The sequence below is a fragment of the Melopsittacus undulatus genome, chromosome 3, assembly GCF_012275295.1.
Source record: "Melopsittacus undulatus isolate bMelUnd1 chromosome 3, bMelUnd1.mat.Z, whole genome shotgun sequence".
Taxonomy (NCBI): Eukaryota; Metazoa; Chordata; class Aves; order Psittaciformes; family Psittaculidae; genus Melopsittacus; species Melopsittacus undulatus.
In genome coordinates, this window is record NC_047529.1 from 28,633,340 (window position 1) to 28,647,451 (window position 14,112).

General features: G+C 43.0%; 2 protein-coding genes across 8 annotated transcripts in view; both read right to left on the reverse strand.

Annotated features, from left to right (window-relative positions):
• The window catches only part of GRHL1 (grainyhead like transcription factor 1), a 43,435-nt gene extending 41,369 nt beyond the window's left edge, over positions 1-2,066 (reverse strand). Inside the window, exon 1 of one of the 5 annotated variants that reach the window (XM_031052685.2) lies at positions 1,947-2,066. In XM_031052685.2, coding sequence (XP_030908545.1) covers positions 1,947-1,966 — 20 coding nt within the window. In that variant the 5' untranslated portion in view covers positions 1,967-2,066. Of the gene's footprint in view, positions 1-612; positions 687-1,341; positions 1,516-1,946 lie in introns of those variants that run through there. The other 4 variants (XM_005153245.2, XM_031052686.2, XM_031052684.2 and 1 more) reach the window with 4 other exon arrangements.
• A 7,844-nt stretch (positions 2,067-9,910) lies between these two features.
• TAF1B (TATA-box binding protein associated factor, RNA polymerase I subunit B) overlaps positions 9,911-14,112 on the reverse strand; it is a 51,063-nt gene continuing 46,861 nt past the window's right edge. For all 3 annotated transcript variants that reach the window (XM_034060875.1, XM_031052742.2, XM_031052741.1), the window contains exon 15: positions 9,911-10,559. In XM_034060875.1, coding sequence (XP_033916766.1) covers positions 10,364-10,559 — 196 coding nt within the window. In that variant the 3' untranslated portion in view covers positions 9,911-10,363. The remainder of the gene's footprint in view (positions 10,560-14,112) is intronic.

Sequence of the window (14,112 nt, forward strand, 5' to 3'; positions counted from 1 at the left end):
CACTTGATTCATCCCTCCCAAGCTGAAGGGCTAAGTCTGCCTTGCTGGAACTCCCAAGAGCACTAAACTGATTCCTTCCAGCCAGTGCAAGGCTCCCAAGTAAAGAGACACCAAAGCCACCAAGAAATAAAGCAGCCACTACCCACAAATATACAAAATGCAAAGCCTATATATTTTTGTGTGATTTCTTTGCCATTGCAACACCTAAATATAACATGTATCGCCCTACAGGTAACCTTACTCCCTTAAAACCAGCGTAGAAATAATTATCTGCAGAATTATCAGAAGCGTAGGGTTTGGCAGCAACTCAATTCCTTAACAGAACCACAGCTTCTTCAGGAAAATTAGAATATTATTAATAAGAGGAAAACAAGCATCCTAAGTTTTATGTTTCAACGTTATTGGTACATGGATCTGCTCCTAAACAGACAAGTCCAGCAAAGGCTGGAAATACATTTCCTACTGCAGCTTTAGTAACTTTTGAATTTTATTTTCTACATGACCAAAGTGGAAGCAGAACAGTATACATAAAGCAGACTCTCTCCTTGCCAGTGAGGATCCCACAGCCCCCAAGTGTTCTGTGTTCAAATCACAGAAACTTCTCCTACTTACTTCACCGACCCAAACCCCACTGTTTCTCTCCCTCGCCGTGCAGTTTAACTCCAGTCAGCAAGAGATCATCAGCCGCACAGTGCTTTTATACCTGGTCTTGCACAGAGCACACCTTTAATGCTGAGGCAGCAGACAGGATTTCTTCCGCCGGCTTCTACGTGCCAGAAAAGTGAAGCGCACGCACCTAAATTACTATGGCCTCATCTATTAAGTGTCATCAGAGGTAGAAGTACATATGAAAAATCCTAATCACAGGGTGCAGTTACTGAGCTGCTGCGTTAAGAGGCCTCCTTCCAGACAGCAATGTATTAAAACCAAACTGAATCCTTTGGTAAAAAATACCACGCTTTCCCCCCAAAAAAAACCCTAAAAACAATTTCGTTTAAATCACCGATCGTTCAAAACCCAGTAATTTTAGAATCAGTTCTTCCAAGTCACTTCAGAGTTTTCCCATTTTCCATCCACTTGCAGCGTCCACAGCCACCGTCGCCAGAGTGATACAGTGACAAGTGCAGCAACAAACCCTAGTCGTTAAAAACGGCAAAGGATCCGTCTGAAGAAGACAGAAGACGTCTCGGCATTCAACACCGTGAAGTTACAAGAAAACACACCCTGAGCTCAGTTTTAACTCTTCTAACCCCTAGTTTCGCGCAATGCGAGACGGCTGCAACCGACCTCACCGAGAGCCCCCCTCGGGGCTCGGCTGCGGGCCGGCGGTCGACCCCTTACCTGCCGAAATCCACCTTGCCGGAGGGGTGCGCCTCGTAGAAGTCCATGGGGGCAGCGGCGCGGCGCTCTGGCGGGGCGGGGGACACAGCCCGGCGCTGCGGCTCCGCCCGCCTCCCTCAGCCCCACGACAGGGGCAGCCCCGCGCTCCACCGGCGCCCGCTCCTCCCGACAGCGCGGCCCGCTCGCCGCCACCGCCCGCTTTTAAGGCGCGGCACGGCGGGGGGCGGACGGCGGCGGCGCTGACCCACGCCTCGTTGCCGGTGTCGGGTTTCAAAGCCGGCCCTACCTCGCCGCTCGCTGCGCTGCGCAGGGTGGGGTGGGGAGGCCGCGGGGGTCGTTCCGCTGCGCCGCCGGGATCCCCTCTGGCCTCATCCCCCGTCACCCCCCTCAACTCCCCCTCCTGCTCTCCTCCGCTATTTCGCACCGCCCCGCCGAAGCCTCCGGTCACTCCCCAGAAAAGATGGAGGGGGGCGGGACCCCAGGCAGAGTGGCTCCCCCCGGCCCGGCCCCCGGGCGGCGAGCCCCTCTCGCCGCAGCCCCCCTGAGGGGCAACAGTACCGGTCCGACCGGACCCGGCTGTCCCCTTCCCCGCCCGGCTCACTCACTTGTCGTAGTCTTGTGTCATGTCTGGCGGAGGCAGCGGGCGGCAGAACTGGCCCAGCTGGTCGGGAGGGCAAAGAGGGGGGAGCGAAGAGAGCAGCGCGCAACCCGCCGCACCGACGGGTTTTGTCGGCTTTTCTCGCCCGCTCAGGTGGCTCTCGCAGCCGCAGGTGGACGGGCCCCGAGCTGCGCCTCCCATTGGCTGCCGCGGACCTCGGGGCGGGCCGCAGCGCCCCCATTGGGCAGCTGGACGGGGCGGGGCCGGCGCTCCGTGAGGGCCGGGGGCCAGCTGAGGCGGCCCGAAGGGACCTGGCCGAACAGAGCCGAGCCGAGCCGAGCCGAGGTCGGCCCGGGCAGTACTGCGGGGTGCTGGCCACAGCGCAAGTGAGGGACGAGTAAAACCTGGCGGGGAAGGTGCTTCTTCGCGGCTAGGGGCTCCCTGGGGCGGCAGCGCGCTCCACTGTCAAAGGCCGCTTTCCTGAGGTAAAAAACAACGTAAAAACCAACACAAAACAACTTTTCTGTCCGGTTTCACCATCCCCCAGCACGCGTTCACCGGGCTAAGGCTAACGCCAGAGGCGGGGCAAGAGGGAAGCACCCGGTCAGCTTTATCGCACTAAAAAAGGGTTACCCTTCTCCGTTTTCCATCCCGTACACCCTTATCGCTCCTGCACTAACCCTGTTTTTCGGAAAACTGCATTGGCTGCTACAGTGCAGTAGATACTGGCATCGTTATGTGCCTCACAGGTGAACCCGGGTTTGCAGAGAAAGCAAGCTTTACAATGGAGCTACTGCTGGAAATACGTCTTAAATCCTTTGGTTTAACAGCAGCAACATTACAAATACATCAGATAGATCCAAACTGGCATGGGTGAATTTGAATCAGAAAGCTCTTAAGTTTCTCCTTGAGAAATAAGGGTGGGATGATGGTTGTTTAAGTAACAAGTTGAATCCAACCCATATAGCAACAATGCTATCTATCATATGTCAAGATGCTGCAGATAGCTACTGTAATTTAGAAGTATGCACACTAATAAGAGGTCTCTTCTTCTAGGTCAAAATCTCTTCCCTATTTGTACACAATATACTCCAATGCAAAATTATAGAAGGACAATTCAAGCAGCCAACTGAAGGAAATACAAAACTGAATGGAACAAACTTTCACTAAGGATCTAATCCTGAAAGTTGCTTAATATCCGCTGACTGGATTACAGCTAGCATTCTAGAAACAAAATGTTTGTTGCCATCTGCAGACATTGCCACTAGGATGGCAAAAGATAAATATCATTACTGAACCAGGATCCTGCTCTTATGATGTGAAATGAGCTGATGTAAACTGTTCTTTACGACATACAATAAAAGTTATTCTATATTTTTAATCCTTTTTATAAATCTAACTTGATACTACATGGAAGATTTCTTATCTGCTCTCACATATGAAAAAATACTGTCATCTGATTAAGATGTCATTTTCCCAAACAAGTATAACTTGCTTTGTTTCCAATACAAATTATAAAACCAGCTTAAAATCCCAAGTACTGGGAAGGACTGGTAACATTCTTGGGTGTTATTCACTGCGCTTCACACTCCCTGCTGCTGTTTGTAGAATCCTGGGATACACGGACACAATTGCTGCTTCTTGGCATATGTGCATACTTTCCACTAGCAATAAAATATAATACTCTCCTGTAAGTGACCCAGATGCAGCAGCTCTGTCACATAATTGCATTGCTCCCAAACTGCTACAATCTTAATGATGTGCCACACTTGGTACTTGAGCTTAACTAGAATTTGCCATGATTTTATTCCAAGTAAATCAAGGCTGTTGTCTCTGCAAAAGGAATGGCTTTTCCTAACAGCCTGATCCGCTGATGAAAACTTAGTTATCGACATAGGAATCACTTCCACGTTCAGGAGACAATGATATAAACACTGGATTGTGACACCACTGACTAACCTGCCGGTCACAATCTAGACTCTGTAACACCACTGGTAGGTGTATTTCTGTGATGTCACCAACTGGGTTGCATAATTGCTGAATAAAATCAGGGAAGAAGCACAAAAGGATTTAGCAGAGCTTTGGTTTGGGCATAAAGCCATGCCAGCCTGGTGTGGCAGCGCCCTGGCAGGACTCCCCTTGCCCTGCGCTGTTCTCTCCAGCTTCTTCCCTCACTCAACCCTTTCACCTCAGTCTCGTTGCTTTCCTCCACCTCTCACATCCTTCCATTTACTTTTGCCTCTGCCTTGGTTCTGCTGTCAGCGTTCTTGCCTTCTTCACTTGTCTCCCTCTCAAAACACATTAGGAACCACACAGAAGTTACATGCCACTTGCAACCATGTGGCCAAGTGCTGTCTCAACTTGTTAGCACCTCTTCCTAGTCTTATCTTTTGTCATCACTATCTAGAGAAACTGGGATTTATTCTGGACAAGAATTAGCTACTGTGATGACTTACCTAACAAATAAGGCTTTAAAATCTCATCCCTGTTATCATCTACACTAACTGGCCATTCACACTTGTGCAATAAACAAGTTGCATCAAGTTTGCAGCAGTACTTTTGATTTCACAAAATGCAGCACAGAGTCAAAACAAGACTACCTAATCTGAACCCCTAAGATGTGAGGGCCCTGCTGCAGAGCTTGCTGTAAGGAGCAGTGACTCTCCTATACTCTCCACTACACAACACACCAGGCAAGCTTTGGTTTTCTTCAACAGGCCTGTGGTTACTAACGACAGAGCTGGAAGAGCAAGCGTGAAGCTGATCACTGACTCTCCGAGAATAAGCCTGAAGGCATCAAACAGGTGGAATACCAGACAAAAACCCGTGAAGATGTTCGTGAACTCACTAGAGGAAGCGAGGTGAAAGCAGGTACAGTGGAAACAAAGTGACAGTAGGAAAGGAAGTTGGAAAGAGAAGCTGGAAAGAGCTGGGGGGTGGGGGAGGAGGAAGGGTAAAGAAATAAATGAAAGCACAATGTGTGAAATATGGAACAGAAAAGTTAAAAGAAACAGTTTGCTTTTCACTTCAGTCATATGTAATCTTGCAGGCATTCTTTAAAATTCCCTTTTGATTCTGTATTGAGCCCTAAAGATAATGTAGATGCTGTTGAGAGCATACAGATTATGCAGGGGCAGGAGATGCAGCTCCATCAGCCTGAGTACCCTCCAAAATCACTACAATGTAAATTAATCAATTTTACAGCAGCCTATATATTAAAGCAAAGTTATCCTGAAGCCTAGAATTTTATTGACTAGATCTTCAGCAGGTTATCTAGTCTCACTGAACATTTATTGTCTCTACTTAATATTATGTTTCCCCTGGTTTGACTTGCATGCATGCAGGTCCTGCCACGCAGGCTAACAGTGGTGTAGCAAGAGGACAGTGTGTGCAGCTTTTTTCACTGTTCTCTGCCTAATGAACTCTGGTCCTCAGCACGGAAATCACCCCATTGCCCAGTTAGGAGTCAGCAGTGCCACGGAGCTCAGTTCAAGTGCACAAAAACTTTCTGCCACAATTTCTATCAATGCAGCATGATTTACTGTGCAGATGAGATCCAGGTGGAGGGCTTTACACCCTAGCATCAGAGCATACTGAAAGTGGTGGTCACAAGGCCACAGTCAAAGTCCTGCTCAGCAGCTGAGGAACCAGCCTGCCTGCAGAACTGAAACCTGCCTAGCTGGTGAGGAGCTGATGGCTCACCAGGAACTCACTAGCTCTGCAGTACAATGTCTTCACCTTGAGAGTTGGGGTACCTGGATATCGTTTTAGGATGCTCTTTTCTTCCATGAGTCTGTCAAGTGGCAGCATCTTCACCCTTGCGCTCTATGCCACACCACTAGAGCAGTCCTGTCAGAGGTATGCAATACTCCATCCATCAGCTATTGCAGGTGTCCTCCATGGAAAGGTGGCACAGAGGCATCCCAGGATCCAGATCAAGATATGAGATCACGACACAGGCACTAACCACACATGGTGGCATTCTCAGGAGGCAATGGTGGGGGTCTGCAACCAATGAGCAAAGCCACTGCTGGGAAAACAGGGTGGTCTATGAGCACAGAACACTTTACAATACAGAGCAGCCATGTGAGATTATCAAGAGGAATGTGCTTATATTTTCTTTTAGAACTCCCTGATGTACTGCCAGAGGCAGAGTGTAGGTGCTGAGGATTGGCAAATAGCATTCTGGCTCTGGAAATGCTGCCATTAGCAGTTGTACAAGGGCAGCTATAACCTCACATGAGGACACAAGCATTCATCATCTTCTGTTCTGCCAATCCTTACTCACCCTCTTGTTCACTGTTTCTAGCATAAGCAGCACTGAGGAAAGCTCTTTTATGCACCTGTTTCGACATCCTGGCATCCCCTTTATGCTCTCTCTCCCTCATCTAATTGACCCAGGAACAAAGGAGCTTCACAGGTGAGAAGCAACAAGACCAGTAACTGCAGAGAAAATACCAGAAAGCAAGCATCCTGCATTGAGTACAAGGACAAACACAGTGATGTGGGGAAAGGACATGGGGAAAGGGCAAATGAACTAGGGAGCACACATCTTCCTCAAGGGCTTAACATTTCAGACCTCACCTCTCCCAAAAGTCCTGTGGGTTGTGGTACTTTTGCTCCCAGCCCTGCAAAAGCATCCTCTTGAAAAATCACCATAAATATCCCAAAATAATTTTTCAGGACCATCAGCAAAAGTCTTGTTTGTCCATAAAGGGAGAAAAGTAATTTTGAGGAAGGGTTTTTGAGCTTTCCAAGAAGTCATTAGAGAGTGAGTTACTCATTGTGTTGCCTGTAACATTGCATGGAGCTTTCTGAAGTCTTCCAAACACAATTGTTTCAGGGGTCATGCTAAAAATGGGTTAGGGAATACGTAACTGCAGTGAAGCCCGTGCAACACAGTATGCCCAGTAAATTAAACTAGCGTTGCTTGCAGGCACTGGGCTTTGCTGATTCTCATTCTCTGATTAAATCAGGTTCAGAGCCTTCACTCTGTGTAAAAAGTTAAGGAGAAAGTCAAACCCCCCTCCTTCATGTCTGGAAAATCGTAAAAGCTTTAAAAAGAAAAATATATGTTACTAAGTTGCTATTGAGAATGCAGACACACTGAGGTAGTGAAAAATTAGTAAGGTAAAATATCTGTTGTGCTGAAGGTTGTACATTTCAAAAGAAAAGGATATATCTGTCATTTTCATATATATATGTATATATATTCATACATATATATTGATGGCCAGGTTGAAAGGGGCTTTGAGCAACCTAGTTTAGTGGAAGGTTCCTTGCCCATGGCAGGGGGCTGGAATGAGATGAGCTTTAAGGTTCCTTCCAACCCAAACTATTTCTGTGATTCTATATCTCCACTGAAACAACAGAAAGGTTGCATTATTTGGGAGAATTCATAAAGCAAGGCTACTTTTGCACTCTTAAAGATAGAAAAAAGCAGTGTGTTAAAATGTAACACACAAACTAAAAAAAGGCTAAATTCCCTTCAGAAGGCACATCTAGGTCTCAGAATAACTGATTTGCTATTGTCCAAGTTAATAATTATTTAACTATTCTAAGTCTTCTCAACATACATTGCTTTAACAGTTTTATCTAAAATAACCCACTTGCCTTTATCTATGTACTTAAGAACTCATTCAACTTTTAGAGTAGGAAACAAAACAAACTGAGTCTCTTTACTTAAAATTTCCATGGGAAGAAGTACAAAAAAGTAGCTATGAGAAAGCTGAGCTTTACCTGGACATTTTCAGCAAATAGTTACAGAAAGGAGCTGTAACTTAGAAGTAGATAGAGGAGGTGGTTAGAAGGGCTGGGCTGTGGCAGACACCCTACCCTTCAGCTATCCACCAGCAGCTGTCTGTTCAACCAGCACAGCTCCACCTCAGGGTTATATTAACTGGACTCAAAGTAGTTGTCCCAAGAATGCTCAACTACACTTCACTGAAGATAAGGAACTCTTGTGGCTCATCAGCTTCTTCAACATTATTACTCCAACATAAGTGTTGATTGATTAAACTGGATAGAACTAACATTAAGTATTTTAGGGGCACACCCTTTACTTTTAAATCTGACTCTTAACCTATGTGTCCAGAAGGCACATGGCTCTTGATGATTAACTGCAAGCTTTATTCCAGTTTATTAAAGTACAGCCTTAATTTATTCTAACATCTAAGGCAGCTTTTTTACTTTTGTAACAATGTAACAATGAGCACAGTATTTTTAATTTATGAAGCTCAAATTTTACTACTACAGTAGTTTTAAAAGAAAGGTATACCTATAATTAAGTGCAGAAGTCTTTCAAATAAAGACTTTCGAATTAAATGAATCCTTTAAGTAGAACAAGGTGTCTTTTAGATAGTTAATTCAAGCCTTTAACAGGTATTACAGTAAAAAGAATGAGACACTTTCAGTCGCTTGAGCAAGCACTGTGACAATGCATATTACCCTTCTGTGGATATTTAAGTCAAACACCCATCTAGAACAAAAACGATGAGTAATTTTGCCAAATATTCACAAAGTTTAGCAATTCACTCAGGTGAGGTCAAACGTAATAGCTAATGGCTAATTTTAAAACACAAACACCAGACACAACATGAGCTTCAAACTGGTATATTCTGACTCCATTAATATAAACATCAGTTCAAGACACATCTCATCAGAAATCTGAGGTATGTACGCACAATGTGGCAACAGATTTTACTAAACTGTACCCACCTATGAAATCCCTAACACATACAACAAGCAGCAACCCAGTCTGCTCTTTTTTTTTCCACCATCAAATACAGTTTAGCTCTGTATGGTTAAAACTATAACTTCTCATCTGCACGTTACAATCATTTTTTAGGACTGTTGCTCTAAAACCTTATTCTACAATAACTATATTAAATATCTGAAAAAGTAAACACTTTCACCCAAACTGTCTTTTCTACCACCTTAAAACAGGACATCACCCTTACTTACCTCCTGCTTCCACTGAGCAGGCAAAGCCTCCTGGCTTGCCCGCATTTTGAAGTAACTATGACAACTTATCTTTAATAGTCTTGTCTGCTCTGCCTGTGGTTGGCAGACTACTTTATTACTTAGCTTCAGACAGGAAAAGCAGCACATCTCTCCTATCATTCACCTGGTCCAATTTTTTAGACAATGGCTTCATGGATTGAACTGCAATAGATTTTAAACACTTTCATTATACTCAGAGTCTACTCACTGAACTGTTTATCTTCCCACATTGCATCTCACTGAAGAAGCCCTTGCTCAGGAAGGAAGACACTACTCTTTGTAAAGTCTGCAGGCACCATTTTTCTTGACTATAATAATACTTAGCTATTGATTTTGGTTTTGATCAAATGGATTTGGCAACTTCTGTACTCTGCCCGTACCGATGGCTGGAGTTGCTGAATTTTGTTGCATTCAACTGAAAGCAGCATTATCCATCTGGGTATCTACTCAACATCTCTGTTCAACATATACATATGTTACGGTGTCTTTAATTTAGTGGCAGCATCCAACTTCATTTACACATTGTCTGGGACAGTTTAAAATCACAGTGCATAAATAATACTGAGCATGAGAAACTGGTAGAATGTCTGAGGTGCAAGCCGCTGAAGATGCTGAATTACAAAACGGTCAGAAGAAATTTAAATGACAATAGCTTTGCAAAAGAAGAATGACAGGAGGACCTGGCAGATACCGCTGCACAAGAAAGAGGATGGACAGTATTTAGGGGTATAAAAGGTTATATTAACTGGACTCAAAGTAGTAAGTATCTTTTAAGATATGAAAGCAGCTGCAAAATCTGTGAAGCCTGGAGTGAAATATGAACCTGAATGAGAGGCTCAGGTATATCAAGAGACTGGGAGACATACAGGATGCAAGGAAATGTAGAAAGCAGTGCCAGAGTTGCTCCAGCACAGATTGTTGAGAATAAATGACTAAAAACTCACTGCAGTGAAAACACCAACTGCTTCTTTTATTTGTTAACATACTATTTCAAAACAAAGTAAACATTACTTTCTAGAAATATATTTGCTGTCATATAACAGTAGGTAAAAAAATAGATATCTTAATTGCAAAGTCTCACAATGTAATTAGATGCCAATGTGCTGTCCAGTACACTCCAAACATGTATAACTATGCCAAAAAACATGGTAATTTCATAGCTTCCTGTTGGCTCTGATGCAAGTGAGGAAATAAATAGCAATAAACTGTTTCCTTGGTAACTTTCCCAGCTGGAAACCAGTGACTTCAGTTACAGATAAAATGACACTACAACTAAAGTACAGTAGTAGGTCTCAGCGATGCAATCTTAACAAAAAATCTGCAGGCAGGCAAAAGGATCAGGTCCACCTTAGGTGTAATATCATGGTTTGGGATCAAACCAACTAATTTACATAGTTTTAATAATGTTATTTTTAGGCCTTTTTATTTCCTTAGGCCTCTGCTGTATTTTGGCTTTTTATAGAGTTTTTTATTAAAAAGTTTGTGTTCTATCACACAGACCTCATCATGGATATAAGAAGGCTGTATTCTCAGAAGAAAGGAGAATAACCTTAGTACAAAATGATAACTCTGGGGAAAGTTCTCTTCTCTGGAGTAATGAGCCAGATGACCACATGATCTGAAAAGAAAGGGGGAAAAAAAAAATAAAGCTCCTTACCTTAAACTACAAGTATATTTAGTTAGCATTTAGCTAGCATTTATATATTCCATTTTAATTAGAGGAAAACTCTACATTTTACCAACAGCATAAATCACAGTTCTGATTTTCAACATCAATTCTGTGGTGGGACCCACTCCTGCAAAACTCTGAAGGGCAGGACCAGACCAAGACATGTTCAGAGATGGTGCAGACACAGTAAGATAGAAAAGCCTATAGCTTCTTGCACTGTGAATCACTATCATAACCAATATATTCTTTGTTTTTCAGGACTAAATTGAACCACTGTTTATCCTACCAGCTTTTAGTAAATGTAGCAAAGTGTGAAAAATGGTTACACTATCCCATTTTTAAAATCTGCAAGACTATCCAATGCAGGCACCCCAGGCTCTATTCTCTAGTCCTTGCCCACACCCTCCATAGGGTCCCTCTCCCCTTGCTCACACTATGCCATGGGTTTGTAACCCATCATTTCTTGTCCATTTCCTTTGTGTCCTAAATGTAATGTAAATGTCTAGAACAAGAAACTATGTTCAAGTCAATGGAGAAACATAGGAAACACACTGCGGCAAACACTGACCAGGTCAACAGAAAGTAGTAAGTGCCATAGCAGCCTTCTGCTTAATTATTTTGTGGCTTTCATGGTGAAAATGTTAATGAAAATGATGAGATGATTTTATTGATGAAGTATATAATGGTGATAGCAGACTGAACTTGCTGGTAAGAAGCATCAGACTGAATAGATCATGACACAGAAGACTGCAGGGAGAGTTCTGTGTTAAGATCAGCAACTTAGGTTGGAAAATATCCTGTTCTGGGTTAGCCTCAAATATGTTTTTAGTAAAAGTGGTAAGTTTAAAACAGTATAAAATTCAGTTGTTTCCATTTTTGTAAACAGACTTTGGGGCTGTTCAGCCTGGAGAAGACTGTGTGGAGACCTCATAGCAGCCTTCCAGTATCTGAAGGGGGCTTACAGAGATGCTGGTGAGGGACTATTCATTAGGGACTGTAGTGACAGGACAAGGGGTAATGGGTTAAAACTTAGCAGAGGTTTAGATTGGATATAAGGAAGAAATTCTTTACTGTTAGGGTGGTGAGGTACTGGAATGGGTTGCCAAGGGAGGTTGTGAATGCTCCATCCCTGGCAGTGCTCAAGGCCAGGTTGGATGAAGCCTTGGGTGCCATGGTTTAGTGTGAGGTGTCCCTGCCCATGGCAGGGGGGTTGGAACTAGATGATCTTGAGGTCCTTTCCAACCCTAACTATTCTATGATTCTATGATTCAGCTGTTATTCCCCATAAGTCCTATGCATCTTCTCACTTACTAGGTACTGTATTGCCCTGGGATGTGGAGAAGCAGGGTTTAAAATTTCCCCTCTGTCTGATTCAGAGAAACGGTCTTAAGTATTCACCAGAACAAGGACTGGAATCTGTCTGTCCCAGTTTACAAGCAAGTGTGCTAATTACCAGACTATAGAGTCATTTGCTCGCTCCCTCTGGCCCAACATGCATTTACATTTTACCTCAAACTGGAGGAACAGACAGACCCATCCCGCAGTGCCATGCAAGCTGCACTTTGGGGAATGGAGTCTTTGTTTGAAGCCTCCTGGAGTCTGGCAGATTGGAAATGTGAAATTAGGTCTCTCATGCTGTACATCCCATCCTCTGCCCTACCTCACAGCCCTGAAAGCTGCCAGCGACTTCCTACAGAAACTAAATTAAATGAGACATTTCAGCAGCATCAGAACAAACCAGCTGTCCCCACAACTCAGTGCGTTGTTTAAATTCCAACTTCATTGAGAAATGTTGGGTTGAACCAAATCTGCTTTTTTTGGCTAATATGAATTAAGACATTTTGCTATGCCCCTGAGATTCAGAAATTACAGCTCTTACGGCAATTTAAGTGTCAAATCTCATTTTCACTGGGGGGCAGATTAGTGATACTCTGTATTCTGAGGCAAATGCATAATTACATTGATATTGTAAAGCACTTATAAACTGGAGTTACATTTTTCACAAGAGTACCTAAACATTGCTGCCCCCTTTTGTGCTATTTTTGTGCTCTTTACACTAAGAGTATCTCTGAAGAGCTAAAAAAACCCCAAACCACCAGGTGATTTTAAATTTAGATGTAATAAGTGAAATCCATTTTTCTCAACATTTTCACACATTGTAATACCTAATCATATGTAGGCTTACTGAATTATTTAGGCTGGAAGAGACCTTTGAGTCCAACCATAAGGCCTCATATCACCTAAAGGCTTCTATACCAAATCAATTTAGAATCCAGTTTAAAGCTTAAAGTTTTAAAATACAAGCAAATGTAAAAGCATTTCACCAATCATTTGACTGATCTCAGGTTTGCCCACACTGAAATCATGCTTTAGTCCTAGGATTAAAGCATTTCAGTAGTCCCAGTTAGACCATGCTGATGTTTAGAGAAAGAGAATTTGTAAGTTTGTTTTTAGCTCTATTATACATACACACACTTGCATAGGATAAACCCTCATATTTAAGGGAGTAGATGTTGTTTTCCAAAGTTAAGTAAGTGTCAGATGTATAATTAACTACTTGCATTGCAAATGATATAATGGGAAATTTAACTGGTAAGAATTTTAATTCAAATCTTGTTTCATGAAGGCTATGACAGTTTGCCATTAACATTTTAATATATTACATATGAAAATGTAGGCTTAAAAACAGACTTTGCATGAAAGATTATTCACACAAACATACACTGAAATATCCACTCATTCACTGTGTGCACAAGATTTACGCAAATTTGTGGTAAAAGGATTATTACCTCTCCTCCCTTAAAAAAAAAAGTTCTTATTCATACAAAAGAATGAATCCATACAACCAAAGCTCTTGTAATATAACACTGTGCTTACATTATTCCAACCCATTTCTGTCACGGTGGATATGTGAAAGGTAATATGAAAAGGAAAATAAAGATAAGCAAATAAATCCACTGACAGACAGAAAAGACTGCATAAATGTAAACCCAGTTATTTTCAAGAGGAATATTTAATGTTTTAAAAATCAGGAATGCACTGCTAAGACTGTAGGGGCTATTGCTCTCCTGAGCATGCCATTTAGAAGTATAAACAGATAAAGATTTAAGATGTTATTCAATGCACTAATAAAATCTCATTTCACATTAATGTAACTTGACCTCCTTTCCAGAAAACACCTTCCCACTGAATACATGAGAAATTCAGGAGAATCCAAGCCAAGTTCATTTCTCACCGATACTCACCAGTACATTCTTTGTCTGTATTAGAGTTTCATGATACAACAAATGGCAAACTGAAATCTGGTGCATGATCCAGAAGTCATATCTACCTTACCCAAGGAGCTCAGATAGTTCCTGTTCCCTGGAGTAAATGCTGCTGAACGCCTACACTCACTCAGCGGAGCTTTTGCCCTCTGTCTCTGGCCATGGTCATAGAATCACAGAATGGTTTGGGTTGGAAGGGACCTTAAAGATCATCCAGTTCCAACCCCTTTGCCATG